The sequence below is a fragment of the Coffea arabica genome, chromosome 3e (assembly GCF_036785885.1).
Source record: "Coffea arabica cultivar ET-39 chromosome 3e, Coffea Arabica ET-39 HiFi, whole genome shotgun sequence".
NCBI classification, from domain to species: Eukaryota; Viridiplantae; Streptophyta; class Magnoliopsida; order Gentianales; family Rubiaceae; genus Coffea; species Coffea arabica.
In genome coordinates, this window is record NC_092315.1 from 47,624,589 (window position 1) to 47,643,548 (window position 18,960).

At 36.4% G+C, this 18,960-nt stretch overlaps 2 protein-coding genes across 3 annotated transcripts; both read right to left on the bottom strand.

The window, feature by feature from the left end:
• Positions 1-1,110: 1,110 nt before the first annotated feature.
• LOC113736994 (OVARIAN TUMOR DOMAIN-containing deubiquitinating enzyme 12) lies at positions 1,111-11,127 on the bottom strand. The gene is made up of 10 exons (XM_027264230.2): positions 10,832-11,127; positions 9,703-9,966; positions 9,394-9,467; positions 6,670-6,724; positions 6,521-6,595; positions 5,530-5,603; positions 5,350-5,398; positions 2,513-2,597; positions 1,472-1,528; positions 1,111-1,390 (listed from the first exon to the last, which is right to left on the bottom strand). The coding sequence occupies exons 2-10, from the start codon at positions 9,865-9,867 to the stop codon at positions 1,344-1,346; spliced, it is 681 nt and encodes a 226-aa protein (XP_027120031.2). The 5' UTR covers positions 9,868-9,966; positions 10,832-11,127; the 3' UTR covers positions 1,111-1,343.
• Positions 11,128-12,324: 1,197 nt separating this feature from the next.
• Positions 12,325-17,732, bottom strand: LOC113736995 (uncharacterized). Of its 2 annotated transcripts, none has more exons than XM_027264231.2 (8): positions 17,592-17,732; positions 16,936-17,199; positions 16,304-16,368; positions 14,988-15,028; positions 14,001-14,848; positions 13,635-13,724; positions 13,452-13,513; positions 12,325-12,644 (listed from the first exon to the last, which is right to left on the bottom strand). In XM_027264231.2, exons 2-8 carry the CDS (start codon positions 17,194-17,196, stop codon positions 12,539-12,541), a joined length of 1,473 nt encoding a protein of 490 aa, XP_027120032.2. In that variant the 5' UTR covers positions 17,197-17,199; positions 17,592-17,732; the 3' UTR covers positions 12,325-12,538. The 2 variants fall into 2 exon arrangements, with proteins under 2 accessions (XP_027120032.2, XP_027120033.2); XM_027264232.2 differs by having other exon boundaries at positions 16,936-17,186; positions 17,592-17,714.
• Between the last annotated feature and the right edge of the window lie 1,228 nt (positions 17,733-18,960).

An 18,960-nucleotide genomic window follows, 5' to 3' on the forward strand; every position in this document is an offset into this window, starting at 1 on the left:
CTAAATTATGCAAGTTAATAATCAAAATCATTAGCTAATCTAATGAGAACATCTTGAGTAAATTATTCAGTAAAGTCCTTAGCCGATCTAATGGCAACATGCCCAATGATGAAAACTTGGATTGAAGTTTACTCATTTAAATGTAAATTGTGGCCTAATACATGCTTAGATAACAACTAAGAGACAACAGCAGACTTAGATAGAAAACTGATTTTTGACCAATTCAAAGCCAAAAGTCTTCAAGAAAGATCAAAGATGTAGAACGCATCCGGACTACAATCTAGTACAACCGAATATACAATCACCAACTTCAAAAAGTAGCAATATGTCTTTTACTGTAGCAAAGATGCTTGTGGCAACTGGCATGAAATCAACCAGTAGCTGGGTGCTGAAATTTTCTTTTCTGACAAGTATCATTTTGGTGGGTTGATGAACAGTCCACAAAGATGTTTGCTTATGTTTGTCACTACACAGATAACTGCATTTGTGGACTAAATTTGCTAAGGTTCTTGAAGTTTTATTTCTCTGGGGCAATATTACAGAAAAACTTGCAGAAACTTTTGCTCCAACCATCGTTGAGTGTAACTTGCTTTTCAGTTGATTTAGAAACATCTACTGGTCATTGCTTGTATAGAACCTTTGAGTTAAATATTTGTCTTCAATTAAAATAGCAAAAGAAAAAGTGATGATCCTACATCTTTCATCAATGTCTGCATGGAGGACATCAAGGGGAAGGAAAATCGTTTCAATTATCATTACATAACTCCTGTGAGCTGCTAAGTCAATTATCATTACATACACATTTCGTTGAAGATTGTTGAGAGAAGGATGTTGATTATTTTCCTTGTAATGCTCAGACAAGATCAATTTAAATGGGAAAATTACGCGCAGAGAGGAACCATAATCTAAGAACTACAACTGTCACTTATAGCTGATGTTCTTCATTTTCTCTTGTTTAAAACTAGCATTTTTGGCACTATCTACGTGTGCAGATATCTTTAGAATGGTCATATTCATTACTAGAAGCTTGAAAAGGGTGACCGTACTGAAGGTCGTTTAAAATCTGAACATAAGAACAATATGTTTGACATATGATAAGATGACAGAAACTTTTAACGCCAAGAGTAGGTTCCTGTATAGATAATCGAGTTTACACTGTTACATGTAATAATTATACGTATTCCAAACTGACTATAACAATTCTTATATAAATTGTTAATGAATTGCATCGCCAATATAGTGTACCCTACAGGTTGAGGCAAAGAAATTGTGTATGGGGAACTCAGGATTACCAGTTGATTTCTGACTGTTTTTGGAACAATACCACGATAAGTTCTTGCTCTTCAGAACAACCAATGCTTCCTCTTCGGTTTATGCTGTACTGGAGCATCTGTGCAATGGAAAACAATTTCTCAGTTTATTGATTATCACACATCTAATCATGATTAATCAGAACTGAAATCATGCAAACCTCGCAGTTCATAAAGTGAATTGTAGTGCACCTCAGACCAAAAGCTTAACCAGAGCTCTGCACCATTCAAAGAAAAAAGAGTATCTTAATAATATAGACATAGTGCAGCACACATTTGTAGTTCCTTGCTCACACACTTGGAAACACAATCCTAACATTTAGGGGAACAGCAGGTTATTCCTAGAACCTCGAACCAGTATGAAATCCGTATCCCTTATATAATGAAAGTTTGATTTCTCATCTCTAGTAATTTCCTCTAGACAAATCACATAAACTTTCAAATTAACATTTGACACAGCACAAGTTTAAGCTTGAATAATTTCTTTAATTCCTCAAACCATATTGAACAAACGTGTGCAAATGACAAGGGGCAAAAAGAGTTGCCAGCTATGGAGAATGATATTTCCACCCATAGTAGTAAACTGACTTGATGAAAATTTGTTGGTAGTTGAGTTACCAATGAGGATGTTGACTGAAGAGAAAAATGGTGAAAACTCCTGCACCATTTGTCTCCTTAGTCAATGCAACAATTTTCTGTATCTAACTAGCTTAACAAGTTTCGAGCTAAACATGACTTTGACATTCAAATAGGAAAAGTTTACAACTTCGTTTTTTTGCCCCACATTGACTATGCCCTTGATTTTTACTTTGTTGCATCTGCTAAAGAGATGACCAAAAGTAAATTTAAAAGATCAACTTGGCAAATTTTCAAAAACTTAGAAGATTTGTTCGTTTAGGGCTTAATGGCTCGCGTGAAATTGCTTGGAATTTCAGGGGCTTTGTTAGAGATTTTCCTATTTCACCTGCTTCTATATTCTTAGCTTCTTTTGATGAAAAGAGAAAAAGGATCCCGTAACTTAAGCGGATGAATTGCAGCAGTGACATTGAAACATGACCAACTGATTTTGATGAAAGGAAATGTTGCATGAGGAACTTCTGACACTAGAAAGAAGGGTCACAATCATGTAATGAAGTCATGGGATTCGATTGGCTTCTTTATTGGCACCATGCCTGAGATAAACAAGAAAGGAAATGCAATACCTCGCTTAGGCGCTTGATATTGTGGAATAATCTCGATAAAGCAAGTATCTCTAAACGATGTCAAAAGGCATATCTTTGCTGCAAACTGCACGAATGAAGCATTGTCAATGACCTTGCACAAACAACAATAGGATATGATCAGGTATCAATTTTCAAGTCAAATAACACATTAACCAAAAAGGGACACTACCACATAGAAATGAAACTAAAGATGAGCAGGACTCAGAAAGAGACTCTTGCAAAATTAATCAACAGTCTCTGGAAAAAAGTAATTCTCCAATGGCCATAAGGTATTGTCCTATTCATGATCAGTTACTAAAAGGAAGCACCCAGGATTATTCAATCAAAAAGAGTGTGTTCCTAATGCTGTTCTATGGGTCCGCCAAAGTGTGCAGGCACATCCCTTTGTGACGAGGAGAAGAAAGATTTTTATATATTTAGCGTTGTTCTTGGGTTGATGTCATACTTCGTGTCAGGTGGAGAAGTTGATTAACTGCAGGATGATGATAAAATTTGTAAACAACAGTTTGATCTGTTGCACTAAAACCTTCTTATAAATTAGTAAGAATCCTTAAGGTGCCATGAACTATATATATGCCCGTAGATTCCAGTAGATTTTCTCCCTAGTAAAAATGCCTGCTACACAAAAAATATTCTCAGAATCCTTTGAGACCTAAAAGCTGGCTCAATTTCAGTCATCTTTATTTGAACCACAGAAAATTAGGTCCAGGTTATAGGTTGTTAACCTGAACTTAGCACTAGGTGCAGAGTAAGTCAAGTAGGATATCATTCCTGTAAAAGATTCTTCTTTTGACATTGAAATTAAGCTTCAATTAAATTCAGTACTCCACGATATACAGGCATCAACAGGCCAGATTGAATAACTGTGCAACATCAGAAGAGTTCTAGGAATAAATGAAAAAGACACTAGCCGGTTGGAAACCAGCTAAAAAATGTACTCAACATATTTATAAGCTTTCAACATAATTAACATCAAACCACTACTACTAACTTTTGCAATTTCCCTTTTACAACATCCAGAGGTAATCATTTTGGTTTTCTTCGGGAGTTACCACAATTTTTCCATCTAATAGTACAATACTTAAAATATGATTTAAAACATGATCCTTCAAAATCGCAGTCACCTATGAAACTTGCAATTCACTTCAACTTTGACAGAAATAATTCTCTTGGTTTAGCTTCCTTTCAAACTTAGCAAGATTAAAGGGCAGAAATCACTAACCATATCTATCTTGCTGCATCAATTTTCCTTTCCAAACTTTTCCAATGGGGAAATCTTAAACAAAGCTCTTAAGTGTTTTAGGTTTGAAATGAGGTACATCTGCCACAGATAACACCTTCTTCAGACCAGTTCATTTTAATTCTTCTATTAGACTACCAGGAACCCCACCAATTACTGCTTAAAATTATACTTCACTTGGTTCACATTTTAAGGACTGAGATATTCTACTTTCTTTATTTGAGAAAAAAGATGCACAATGTCATCTCCCCTTCAGAGATAAGGTTATTCTAACCTTGCCTATTTTCACCAGCTTTGGAAATGGTATAAGACTCTACAATGTTCATTTTACCTATAATGTCTGAGGCCTTCAAAAGCCTCAAAATTGAATCCCGCCTCTTAACAAAATACCACTAATCGTTCACAAGTATTGCTTTTTTTCATTGGAGATTTAAAAAAAAAAAAAAAAAATTGGTTTTAATAGTCACCCAAAAGCATAGAGGATGACTTCAAATATCTGAGACAAAACCATATCTTCTTCTCCCCTTCACCAAAACTCATCTAACTCAGTCTGCTCTCCTAACCTTTGGACGATGCTAATAACCAGCACAGCACTAGCAGTATTTAATTTGTAACCACTGCTGGCTTTCAATCTGCCAGTCCTCGCATCCCAAAAAATCCAACTGCCTTTCTTTTTACTGCATAATTGCTGCAGAATTCGAAGAGATGTTTGCTGAATATGCTTCTGCAGACTAGCACCATCAAAGGGTATCAAATTTTACAACAATTGTCATCTTCTTCTTGAAGAGCCAGAAAATTCACCACAGCAGCAGGAAGGAGGGCTGAAGGATGGAGACACAAAAAACCAGACTTCCTTTGTACTTGCAAGGGATTGTTAGTACAAAAAACTGAACCACTGAATTTACTTTGTTTTTGCAAATGGAAGAACAAGTGAAAGGGAAGAAGAAATAGGAAGAAGAACACCATTTGGACAATGGTTATTGACTTCCTGGAAATCGAATTCTGTATTTCTGGAAGTCCATTACAAGTAACAATTTTTATTAAATTTTCAATAAAAAGGCAATATTTGAGTAAATAATCCAAGGTGGCAGTTGTATAATTTGGACATACAATCAATGCCTATTTATAAATGAAGGTAACATTGGGTGGAAAGTCAATAAAAGTACTAAACACCATTTCAGCAAAAAAATCTGTCCCTCATTGGCAGGGGAAGGAAACATACATCCTTACATAAAAAAAAAAAAAAAAATCCTGGAAGAACAAATATAACAACATAAAAAGATGATTGCAAGTGCTTTCAAAAAAAAAAAAAAGAAGTATATTCTAAATCCGGGAGGAGAATAACCATTATCATTACCTTTCCAACACACAACACTTTGAACTTTCTGCACGACTTTTTTCTTTGATTTCTTGAATTTTAGGTTAAGAAAATTATACTGCAGCATTCTTATTTAACAATTTGCTGATTTATTACCAAGACACACAAGGATCCATTTTCTGTGTTGGAAAAACTGACCAGAGGAGAAGGAAGGGGGGGGGGGGCAAGAAAAACAAGGATGTTTGAAGAATAATAGACCTTATCGGCTGCTGCTTGTAGTGTAACATGGTCCCCCCACTCACCTGATCTGCAAATACAGAAAATCAGACCCAGAATTAGAAGCAGACTACAAAGGAATATATAAAGCATACAACTGCATCTTTGAACAATTTAGAGTATCGAATTGGAGGCATAATTATTCACAAATGAGTATCCTACTTAGCCATTTTCTTCCGATAACGCTTGTACTTCATTGGAACGTAACCTTCATATAAATTAGGGTAGTCCTTCAGCTGAAATAGATAAAGATTTGATGGCATGAAAAAGTTAAAATTGGGAATTCCAATAACTACAGGTAGAGTTGATAGCATTGGATCCAGTGCAAACAGATCTTCTTAATGCAATTGTGTCCAAGGCATTTAGAGAATTAACTTCTCAGGCAAAAAAGTTGCTAACGGAGGGGTGATTGAAAAAACAATCATTTGATGAACGTTGCAGAAGGCACTGCCAGCAGCTCATTCCGCTGGAGCAGATAGAAGGCCATAAATGTAATAGTCATACTGAAGAAAGTATACTGTGTACCTACAGAATGTAAAACTCATATAGGCTTGTAGTAGAGATATGTTACACGGAGATGGTCAAAATGTCACAAGAAATCTAGGCTGGAAATGTGCAAGTGCTAGCTGAAAATTTAGTGGATGGATTGCTTGATCAAAGGACCCTTGACAACATGACAAATATTTTCTTTTTCGAATTACAGATACTAAAATACCATTTAATTTGTCACATGAAATAAGCATTCAACCTTCCAAGTGTAATTTCTAAACCAATAAAAATTAAACTGGCTAGCATCATCAATCAACAGACTAACAAGGAAAATGGCGGATCAAGATAAGAGACAGTACACTTGAAAAAAAGGTGACAGATAGTATAAGATCTTTCACATAAAAGATGTAACAAACACAAGTAATCAACATTGTATGGACACCAAAACATCAAAATTAAGCAGCAAAATAAGGTCATGCCCTATTTTGTATAATTATATTTGACTCCATGAGACTGCTTACCCATCTACAAAAGAGAGCATCAAAACCACAAACATAATTCCTGGACATAATTATTGACCAAATATATAATAGATTATAGTTAATCTATTCGGCATAACACCTAACTCAAGTCTCAGTATCGCAGAAGCTGCCCTAGCACAAACCTGTTTCACAACCTCCTTCCTGACATGCCTATGATGCTCTGGGGACCTATAAAGCTGGTCTGAAAGAGCTCGGAACTGAAGAAAAGGACAAATATAAATGAACAGATGAATGGCATCAGGATCTTAAAGGCAACAAGAAATTAGCAAACCTGACAATTGCCATCTCCTGAGACCTTGACTTCATATAAACCATAAACATTTAGCCTGAAAGAAGATCAAAGAAGGAAAACATTCACCAGCTTATCCCAGCTGAAGAGTTAAAGGAGTAGAAGAGAAGGCTGCATCTTTTCCTTTTCCTGGTAAGCAAGTTATAGCCTTGGTACCTATTGATAATTAATTATTTTCAACAATATCAAAAGGTAATAGCATGATCTTATTTAAACTCTTTCTCTCTATTCTGTTACAGACAGAGGCAAGCATATACACAAAGAGACATTGGTTGGTCAGGATGTGGAGCAGATGGAGCACCTTGATGGCTGTAACCGCAGAGAGTATTTTCTGGTAAAGTTTAGTAAGCTTTTCAAAGTACAGAGGAAATTTTTCCCACTCTATCATAGAAAATGGTACTAAGTTCTGTCGACAAAGCCCTAGCAACTGCCCCTGGTTTCAGTTATCATGGACAGAGCAAGCATTGCAGCCGAGGGTGATGAGATACACCTTTCTTCATGCAGCTAAAGCGATCCAATGTGGTACGCATGAAAGAAGCTAGTTGTGTCTTCTCAACTTTACATAGTCCAACATCATATCTTCTTTCTGTTTTATCTAACAAGCCATAATTTCTAGAAATACAATCTTAAGTCCCTTCCCTCAAGACAATCAAGTAGATAGAAGATGGGAAAAAAATATAATCCAGAGTAACCTCAAATCATACAATTCAACTATATATGATTCCATTGCTCCAGTATTTAAAAAGATTATGCAAGAAAGTATTTAGTCTGCAGAACAGGGCATGGAAGAACAAATAAGCTACTCTTCCTAGAGGCGAAAAGGGGAAAAAGATAGTAAATTTGCCTAGTATAAGATTTAAAGGCATTATTGAATATAATTTCATAAAGAACAACAAAAATAGGTGGGACTGATTCCCACTATAATGTCTTAAGGCTGCATTTTGATTATTAAGCAGAACAGTTAATTGATCAAGGATAAACTTGGGAAATCCGCAAACTAGTAGAGGGAGCTACGCAATCAAATTTAGAAGGCTTTGATTTTTTTTCTTTTTCTGAGGGACTCAACCTAGTCAATATCTTCTGAACATCTTTAGGAATGATTTACCTTAGCCTCCTCTGGAATTTAATTCTAATTATAGAACCTGCACAATCTTATTTCGATTATAATAGTAAACATTCAAGTTTCATTTCAGTTTCTACACCTTTCTTGCCAAGACAATTTCAAAGCTTGGTTGATGAGTAGATGGGAAGTAACTAAGTATTGTTCTACTCAAAAGAATGTAAGCTTATAGAGGTTGGTTGATCATCCTACAGAACCAATACAACTTAAATATTTAGCTCAGCCTTTAAGACAGATTTCTTATACGCAGACTCGAAGTAAGGGTAAGCTCATGCATTACTCTTAACAGACTATAGCAATGTTATTGTCGTACACTGGGCTTTATCTAGATTGCTGACCTCATACAAATATGAAACCTGGTTAATCTCTATAGCCATCCAAAATCAAGATCTCACTTTCTTCAGTAAAGAGATTACTTCTAAGAAAACAAATCTGTGCATGCAATAGTATAGAACCACTATACACCCGTGCCAAATTTTATGTCAGTTTTTCTTTTTCAGATTGCTCCAATATAAAGTTCACCTTCATCAAATGAAAAGTCTCTCTCTTCAGACACGCAGTAAAAGAAGTTGGAAACTCATGAGATTCATTAAATTTTATTTTTTAGCCTTTACAAAACATAAGAGGCAATGTCAGCAGAGTTAGAAAGTTCTAGTATAATGTCAACCAAAACCACACAAGGGGGTCACATAACTTTAAAAAAGTTACAGGGCATCTGAAGGCATTACTCTTTAAGCGGAGAAACTAGGTAGTATATCAAGCACATCAATTGATCAGAATAAAGTAATCTTATTGTTAGAAGGCCTAACATCTGCCCAAGTGTTCTAGCGTCAAATGTTCTTTTGACTGTCATTCTCCAAATACACAACAGTTCATAGCATCTTTCTTACTCGAAATTGCAAAAGACTAAAAATCCTCAAATAGTACAATCCAACTCTCTGACTTTAATTCACAAATATCCAGCTAGAAATGGCCTCTTCCTTCTTTGTCCCAGAAGGCAAAAATCCCTTTGTTCTACATGGCATTTATAAGAATCCCTTTGTTCTATTTTATATGATATACATGTTACTCCGGATGTAAAACATTTGGCGCTGACCCTAGAAGGAAATATCTTACAAATTTTTAAGCACGCAGATAGTAGTTGGTGATGTTGGGCTGATCATATTCCAATTTCCTATCTTCACAATTAACCTAAATTACACATGGTTAATGTTTTCCCCATTTTATCATAGAGTTGCCAATATCATTCAACACACAGAGCTGATTCAAAAGCTACCATATAAAATGAGATGGAAAGAGGCTGCTATTTACAAGAGTTCACTTCTTGGCCAATTTTACAAATCAAGAAATGTTTCTGAACTGTATACTCCTTGTGGCAATAGTATGATAGATAAGAAGAGATCACAAGTGATAAAAGATAGTAAAACTCAATAGAACAGTTTTATATGAAGTTTTTCATCATATTTTTTACAGTTTCCCTACTAATGAAGAGAGCAAGACACACAGACAGACAGATGGCCTGTGTCTCTCTGCATGTGTGCGTGAGAGAGAGAGAGAGAGAGACTGCAATGAATCTGTAGACTAACCTCTGAAATAACCGCTGGTAATCCAAACTAGCATCACTCGAGTCCGGGATGTAAGAATTTATTTTTGGAACATGCTGTGATTCCAAACAAAAATGGAATGAAATTAGAACATCCAAAAATTTGTAACAGTAATTTGTTCACTTCTTCAATGTTTTCATAGTTTTTGAAAGAAAGTAGGTTTCTCCTACTACAGCATGGTGTCAAAGTAAATTATTGCAGAGTTTTTTTCCCAGAATAATATACAGAGATACAAAAACAACTATGTTTAGACAATAACCAAATTGTAATGTAGGACTATGTATGTCTTACAGGAATAGGTGCTAGATGGGAAACCCTTTGACCAACTGCCCCATCTAATTTAGCATACTCCTCAGAGAGCACCATGGCAATCATCTTATCATCCTCTATGTCTTGTTGACTGCTGGATGAAGTTGAAGTAGAACATTCACCAAGGCTTGCATTCCCATTTGTCATAGTTTGTTTATCAAAAACTTTCAGCTTCCTCGAGCAGTTGACAACAAAGAGCTTATAGCTTCCTCAAATCAATCAACACAGAACTTTATATACTCTAATCTGCAAGCAAAAGAAAATTTGGTACATTTACTCCGTCAGACAGGATATCCAAAACTCAAAACTCCCAGCACATTTTTAGTTTTTTAACCTATGATTTAGGAATGCAAGAACAAAATCAATAGGGAATTCAAAATATACCAACGGTGCAACTAATATAGGTGCCTAAGACTAAACTGGAGTGCTAAGAATGGACAGTTCATAATTGAAAGTAAGAACTTCCAACCAAGAGATGCAAGTGAAAATGGAGGAAACTCTCTCACCAAATTGACAAATAACACCATATATAACCATATGAGTGCTCTATATGCAAGCCAACCATTTGTAAGAACAGATTCTCGGAATTCTCAGCTAAAAGAATGCAGGGAAAATAAGGTTAACCCTCTTGCTAAACTCACAAATAACACCATAAATGAGTAGAATTGATGCTCAATATATAAGTCAACCTTTTGATCCGTGAAAACACGTTTGACAATGAAAGCTATTGAGGTAGGTAAGTGTGTTCACTATTTAGGAAAATCAAGCATTGGAATGATTCCAATTTCCAAGCATCTATTTCTGGAAATTAAAAATACTTTTTTTCATCCAATGTTTGATTAATCGTATTTCCCCGCAAAATCCAACATTCACTCAAGATCCAAAACTTCTAATTGATTCATTCTCACGGAAACTGTCGGCAGAATAAAAATACGATCTTTTTCAACAGATTATTGGGACATTCCTGGTCAGACAGTTAAATGGCATTTGATGACACGAAAAGGGTTCGATTCATTCACAGGTTTCAATCCAATCACATAATCAAAGACCCAAAATTTTGAAGAAAACAGAAAGCATCACAACATTAGCAGCAGGAATCATTCAGCTTTACCTTGAGGCTTGAAGATGGATGACAGTTTCAGCAGCTTTCTGGTGGGAGAATGAAGGAATGAAGGAAGAAACTTTCGAGATTCCGAGTTTTGGACCTGGCAAGAAATGGAGTGTGGGGAGTTTCGGCTTACAACTAACGCGGCAAATCTTGGAGTGTGAGCCAATGGAAGTTCGGAACCTTGAGCAGTTGATCAAACAGGTGACACGGAACCGAACAAAATTTTTGGCAGATATTTTGAATTTTTAAATTGTCCAAAATTGTACTCAACCTCTCTTGTCAACGTGTACATTTTTCTCTCGCTTGTCTCTTTCCTTCTTTTCCTTTTCTTTTTGATAAGAAATGGATTTATTTGAGGACAAATTACACTAAAACCCCTTGGATTAGTGTGAATAACCTGTTTGGCAAATGAATTTTTTTACCAATTTTTTCTCCTACAACTTTTTAACAACTTTAATTACAATAATTTCAAAAACTCCTTAAAATTTTTAAAATACACACTTTACAATACCTAGAAACACACTAAAATAAAAAAAAAAATTCTTCTTTCTATTCTTCTACTCCCTCCTCCCATCTCAACCCACCACTCCACCACCGACCAATACTGGTGCCAGCCGCCAGTCACCTTTTTTTTTAAAATTTTTTTTCTTTGCTTTCTCCCCTCTCCCTCCTCCTCCTCCCTGCCTCTCCTCTCCTCTCCTCTCCCCCTCACCCCACTCTCACCCACCACTTCCTCCCCTCGTCTTCCTCCCCCCGCAACCCTCCCTACCTCCCATGCACGATCTGGGAGTGTTAGGGTTTGTCAAGGTTTCAATCTTTCGGACATAATAATATACGAGCCATAGTCTTGCATCATATTTTCACAAGTAGTGATATACCAGAAAAACAAAACACGAAACTCCTAGCAGGTTAATAATTTGTCTTCCTCAATTGATCAGAAAGTAATGAAGTAAGGGAAAAAAGAAAAAAAAAAAAAAAAAGAAAGGGACTCTATGGTTATGCATCTTTATACACTGTGTGAGCTCCGGTGGTAACAGTTACCCACCCGGATTCTGCAGGTAGCTCAGCACATATCATAACAGTCATCCACCCAGTGGCGGTAAGTAGCTACAGTGGCGGAGTAGTATTTCTGAGAAAAGGGATGACAACACAAGACAAAAGGGTCGCAGTGGGCTGAGGGGAACCACTTGCAAAATAAGAGATTAATCCAATCCACAGGTGATTAGGGGCATCTTCAACCGCAGTATTGAAATGGATGGCTGAGATCGAGCAGAGCACCTCCTACCCGATCTACAACCGCCCATAACACAGTGCAGTCCCATCTATGGGTTTAGCAAGGACTTGAGCAGTCAGGCTAGCAAGTATTTCTGGAGGCTTCCAGGTAGCCTAGAGATTCTTGGGGTCTTCAATTACTTGCAAAGTGAAAAGAACAACCTAGACACCTAACAGTTAATTAGGGGTGTACACAATAAATGGCAATAACCATAAACAACAGATTCAAAAACAAAAATGACAGTCAACTGCATGATATCTTAACAGTTTTGTGTCAATTGGCATATATTGCTAATCAACTCAAAAATATTACACCCATTTGGATCACCAAATCCAATAACTATAGCGACCAATGAAGAATAACATGTTGGAGAGACAAAATTTTGCAAGCTAGAAAGCACCCCAAAATTGCAGGCCACTCAGATTCAATGGCGATCATTACTCGTCATCGGAGTAATTAAACTTTACTGAGTGTGATTGCAAGTCAATCTGCCCTCCTCTATAGCTACCACGCTTCTTCTTGGTCTTTTCATGCCGGAAGCCCCTGAGAGAAAGAGAGAGAGAGGGAGAGACAGTTTGTTCCGGTTAAGCTGCCACCAAAATACAAACAATGATGTATACGTAAAAGGCAGCTACTTCCAAACTGCATGTGCAAAGGGCCCAACCATGTTAACTCAAGAAAGACAGGTTTTACTCCTACTGTAGGGAAGCATACAATATTAAATCATGACTAAGCAACTGCGAAGAAAAATACTCAGTTGAGGCCTTTACATCTCTGCCACAGGCTCCTCTTTCAACAATTTGCTCAATGTACTAACTATCATAAGAATTGCTAAGATGCGAAAAATGACTTTTAGAACCAAAAACTGGTCCAAAAGGCAGAATGGTGTTCAAACATTCTCCAAACTTTAAATTCCAACAATATGACGGAAAGCCCAAGATCCCAATTATATTAGCAAATGGGCGAACTTTTAAGAAAGAAGCTCTCTTAACACTTGCATGGTTCCACTTGATGCCCACTTATAGGTCTTTCTCTTGCATTGTATATGTTCTGCAATGCTGCATTATAACCCTAAAACTAAAAGTTATGACCCATTTTCATCTTTAACAATACAACTTAGGCAGGTTATCCATTCACCTTCAATTCATTAAGTTGTTAGACCAATTTTTGTGAATTTAATTATGTGGAGACTTATTGTTATTCTAAATTTCTTACTGTATTTATCAGCAGAGTTCCACCTCATATCTATTCATTCACCAGAAAGAGTCTTTTCCCTGATTTACGAAAGAGGAAGCAAAAAATCGTTTGACCATGAAGCACAATTTGATGATAAGAAATTAGAATACAGACCTCCCTTTCACCTGGCCCAGGACTTCTTGTGCTTTTGCACCATAACCAATTTCTGCACCACTCTACCCAAAAAAGAAGAAACAAAAAAATCTTGAGGGCAAGAAAAGTGTAAAAGCACACTATTGTTTTTTACTGCTTCCAGGATTGGAAAATGGAAGCTGTAGAATATAAAAATCCTCAAACCTTTGCCCAATAAGAATTATCCTGAAGCCTCTCATCAGCAAACTCCACTGCATCAACTTTCACCCTTTGAAAAGCATTCGCTGTTTTAGGCTGCAGTAATGGTGACAGGTTTAGGTTGTCTTGAATGATTAGCCCAATTAGTGAAACATGCAGACAGGATACTGGAAAAAGGTAAAACGACTGCATTGAGCAGTACGTTTTCTAGAAGACAATGTACATAGAAGAGGCACGCACAAACGTCCACACAATTATACCCACACACACACACACACACACAGAGCCCAGGGTAAAAGCTGCCTATTAAGTGCTGCCATTGGTGTATTTACATGGCCAAAAGATCGGGTAAATAATAAACAGCATGCATACCTCAGCAGATCCATTGCGCTGTTTCCTAGCACATTTCTGCGCAGCAGATCTCTCAACACCATTTTTCTTGAGAACCACCTGTGTGTTTACATTGAACTGTTTCTGTGGCTCACTAACATCGCCATTCTCCTTTTCCGTTTCTCCAGCAACATGACCATCACCTCCAAGAACCGAATTGACTTCACCTTGCTTCACAACAACCTCAGCTTCGTCTATGCCTTCGGTTTTTCTCCTTTTGGATTCTTCAATTGCTGCCCCTTCAACAGGCTTATCCTTCTTTTCATCAGAAGCAGATCTTTTTCTCTTCTTTGACTCCTTGTTGGCAACATTATCTGATGTCTCCTGTGAATTTCCTTTGTTTTCCACACCAGTATCAGATACATCCTTTTTCTTTCTCTTCTTTTCTTTCAGTTTCAGTTTACTATCATCCAATGGGACGTCTACAGTGTCCATGTCTGTGTCCCTGATAACTGCACTTTCTGCTCCCTTGCCATCATCAACAGGAGAAACCATCCTTAGCTTCTGCTTCTTCAGCTTATCCTTAGGTTTAGTTGTCTCTGAAGAGTCTTTATTGCCATTGGCGCTGATAGTTTCTAAACTTTCTGGTTTTCCTTCAATGGCCTTAGGCAATGAGTCTTCTTGTTTTCCATTATCATCAAGTGATTCAGATGTTAACTTATTTTTCTTCTTCTTCTTCTTGTCTATCGGCTCCTTCATGGACTCATCCGCCTTCACCTCAGAAATAACAGATTTGGCATCATCGTTTTCTTCAGTACTCTTTTTCTGCTTCTTCTTACTAGCAGTTTCTACAGGAGCATCTTTGTCCATCGTCCCATCAGCACCTTGTTCTGCACAAATGTCCTAGGATAAGCACAAACCAATACATTGACCGGCTAAGCTAAATAGTACTTGAAACAGGAAATCAGATTTGACATAAGGGAGGAAGGCAGGAACAATAGTATCATTAAGTTCTGTTTTGTCAAATACCTTGCTCCTTCTGGCCTTTGAAATCTGTATCAGCACTTCTACTGCACGTCAGAGAAGCTCAACTAGCATGAGAAACAGAAGCTGAAGCTATGTGCAAAATGTGAATCGGACATTATTAAATCTTCATGCATGGAAACCTATTATAAAAATATACATTTTTGAAAGATGGAAACCAAAAAATGTCTACGTCATACATCTGTGAAAATCATTTTTCCTGTCAATAGGTGTTGGTCACATTCGCCAAAATGGAAAAAGCATTCCCATGGTAAGGTATTAGCATATTTAGCAAGCATGATCTTTTGGATGGGAAGCTTTTCATAACATAGAGACTCCTCATTAGCAAACTCGTCATCAATCCATTACATGCAATCTCATTCAAGCCTTGGGAAGGCAAGCAAGCACTAACTAAAAAATCTTCAGATAACAAACAGGCTTAGGACTGAATATCACATATTTTAACAGCCATTTTATTCTTGTTACACTTCGGCATTTTGATGTTGATTCCTCATTTTGAGACACCACAACCACCAGGTTACTTGGACACAGATCCACATTTTATCACATAAGCAACTGCTTTAAACATCAAGATAGATCATTTTGAGATGAACACTTTTACTCCTAAAGCAAATATGGTTTCTGCGATGAAAGATTTAAATCTACTATTGTCAAATATACTGAGGTCCTAACACCATCAAATTACAAAGCAAATGACCAATCCAATATCTCCCCTATTTACAAGTAGTTTATGCCTGTGATATTTAAAAAAAATGAAGGGAAAAAAAAGACTGCCGAGAGATAATTAAGTTCAGATCACTAAGTGGATAATAGAAGCGCCACATGCAAGTTGACTGTGACTTTTGAACTTTTGATGTCTAAAAAATCTTCCTCATCTATCATATGATGCATGAAAATTGCCAGTGGGGAGGCCACTGTGTTACGTAAGCAGTCTAATCAAAGGGTCTAAAAGGGGTTGCTCCCACTGCTTATAGTCTAATACCCTTATTATCAAACATAGTAATATGCTTCTGTTTACCTTTGCTATTGATAACTAGCATATCAAAGTTCTCTGACATGGAAAAATTCTTGCTACCAACTCTAATGGCAGAATTTTCTGACTACATTCCTGATCTAACAAGCTTACTTTTTATTCATTTTTTTGTTTTCTTTAATAAATTAGGTGGGCAGAATAAGTCAAGAAAACTCTGCCAAAGAATTTCAAATTGCATTTCTAGAATAACAATAAAACTCTGCTAAAACACAGCAAAAAAATCAAAATTCAAAAGTACAAAATTTTCATTGTCAAATTTCTAGCCTACCAGTTATCTAAATATTTGCAGTACATCTCCTCCAAGTCAAATGAATCTGCCTTCCAAGAATCATCCTGCAGTAAAATCATGATCAACTGTTACAGTCTGGCCATTTAAAACATTAATACAAAAGTTACTGAATCTGAATTCAGAAGGCAGAATTCCATCTTACATTAGGACATAAGCAAAAATGCATGCATCACTACTCTGCCGATAAAGCACTAAACTTTTTCACGGCCCGATGTTCAGGCAGTCAGTTTATAATACAATTAAAACAAACATCCAATAAGTAAAGGTTTAGAGCCTTAAAAAACATCATTTATATAAAATTACTACAGTTAACATTTTTCTAGAAACACCCAAAAAGCAACCATCCAAACAGAGCCATCAAATTTGAAAATAGAATTTTTGTTTAAAGATCAAATGGTAGTGCAATGCCAATAACCAATATACAGTCTACTAAATCAAAGTATACAGTCTTAAACAACAACATTGTACGTTCTGCTTCACCACATCTATATCTTTCTCTACTAGAACGATAAATTTATCTTTCCCTATCTAAATTTGGGCATGTCTATGGATTTCAATTGCATAAAGTGTAGTGTATTTTTCAAAAACTTCATAGTGAAGTATCAAATTACCTCAACTTGAGCTTCTTTCAAGAAGCGCTTAAACGTCTTGGAAAAACCCTTGTCATGAATATACTGAATGACAGAGTGAAGAAGAGCAATCTTAGTTTCAGGCTGCTGCTGCTCCTCCTTAACCAGCGTTTTCGTCATTGTCCGTCCTGTGCGCTCGAGCTTTCCCTTCTCCTTCTGCTCTGCAAGGAGAACCTGGCGAGGCTTGAAAGCAACAATTCGTCTTGAAACTGAGCTATTGCTCTCTTCTCCTCCTTGGATCATACACTGACATTATTAATATCAAAAAAATCAAAAACTAATTCATTTTTCCAAATTCAATTCAATTAACTCAAATACAAAAAAAAAAAAAGCAAAAAAAAAAAAACATGTACAAGCTAGGTGGTGGATGAGAAATTTCAAACTACACATACAAACAGCAAAAAACAAATGAGGTAGAAAAACAAATAAAAAAGAAGAAAATGTTATCGAAATCAAGCATTAATTCTTCCAATATTGCAGTAACCTAACAAATTATGCAAATAAGAGTCAATAACAACAAAAAAAAATTAGAAAAAACAACATCTCCAAGCCATTGACGAGAAATTTCAATCAGTATCCAAACAGCTTAAGCTAAAAAGGAAAATTAAAAAAAAAGGGAAAGGAGAAAAAGTTCTTACCAGCTGGGTTGTGAAGAACAGGAAGGCGGCAGGGAGGAGAAGGTGGAAGTTTCTGGAAGATGATATTATTTTTCTTTAGCAGTTAATACTACTGCTAAGCAGTAGAATTAGGGTATAAGGAATTAGCGGATATGATTAGGGTTTTTTATTTTTCGGGTTCGGGTTAAGGATGTGGGTTGGTTTGAAGATGGATAGTCACAAGACACAACGACAATTAGGTTTAATTACATTTTCTACCCCTGAACTTGTATATATGGGACATGTTGTACTAGAGTTTTGTATTTTTTTTTTTTGTCGCAAATATAGTGGTAGTATAACCTATTCTATCCAATCGACGGAGAACCCGTCGGAGATAGTCACTTGAAAGTGATAGCCACAATTAAGTGACAAGGTAGAAGGTCAAGAATTGTTAATGACTTTAAAGTTTTGGTAATGACCAACAGCCCAAGAGGTTTTTGGCTATTAGAGTTTTGTATGCAAGTGAAAATTGTCACATTACATTGTACAATATTAGGACCATGAATTTTAGATTAGAACCATGAAATTTTAGCACCCTGAGATTTACTAGGTTAAAAATAAGGAAAGTGAAAATAAGGAAATAAGCAGTAAGGCCATCATTTTGATATTATTCGTTTAACATCTAGTTGCATAGTTTGTGTATGACTAATATATATATATATATATATATATATATATATATATATATTATGGGTATTGGTAAGAAGAATAGGGGAGGCAATGTTGCTCTCAAATTAAATATGACCAAAGCTTATGATAGGGTTTCTTGGATTTTTTTGATCAATGTGTTACGTGCTTTTGGGTTTGGTGAAAGATGTATTGATATGGTTTGGCGTCTTATTTCTAATCCATGGTTTTCTGTTTTGATTAATGGGATGCCATGTGGTTTTTTTCCATCTTCTCGGGGGCTTCGTCAAGGGGATCCTTTGTCTCCTTCTTTGTTTATTATAGGTGCAGAGGTGCTTTCACGGCTTTTGAATCAACTTCTGCTGCATCCACGCTTTAATGGTTTCAAGGTTCCTCGAGGGTGTTCTCTAGTTAGTCACCTGGGGTATGCAGATGATATTCTTATTTTTTCTAGTGTCTCAGCAGTATCCCTGAAGTTGTTAATGGAAACGCTGAAAAAGTATGAACATGTTTCGGGCCAGAGAATAAATGCCTCAAAGAGTTGTTTCATGGTTCACCCGCGACTATCCCGGACAAGAAAGGTATTAATTCAGAGCATAACGGGCTTTTTCCCAAGGAATTTCCTTCTAACTATCTTGGCTGTCCTCTAATGGTGGGAAGACGTAAAAAGGCTTATTTCCAGAATTTGATCACGACGGTGGCTGCTACGATTGTTTCTTGGAAA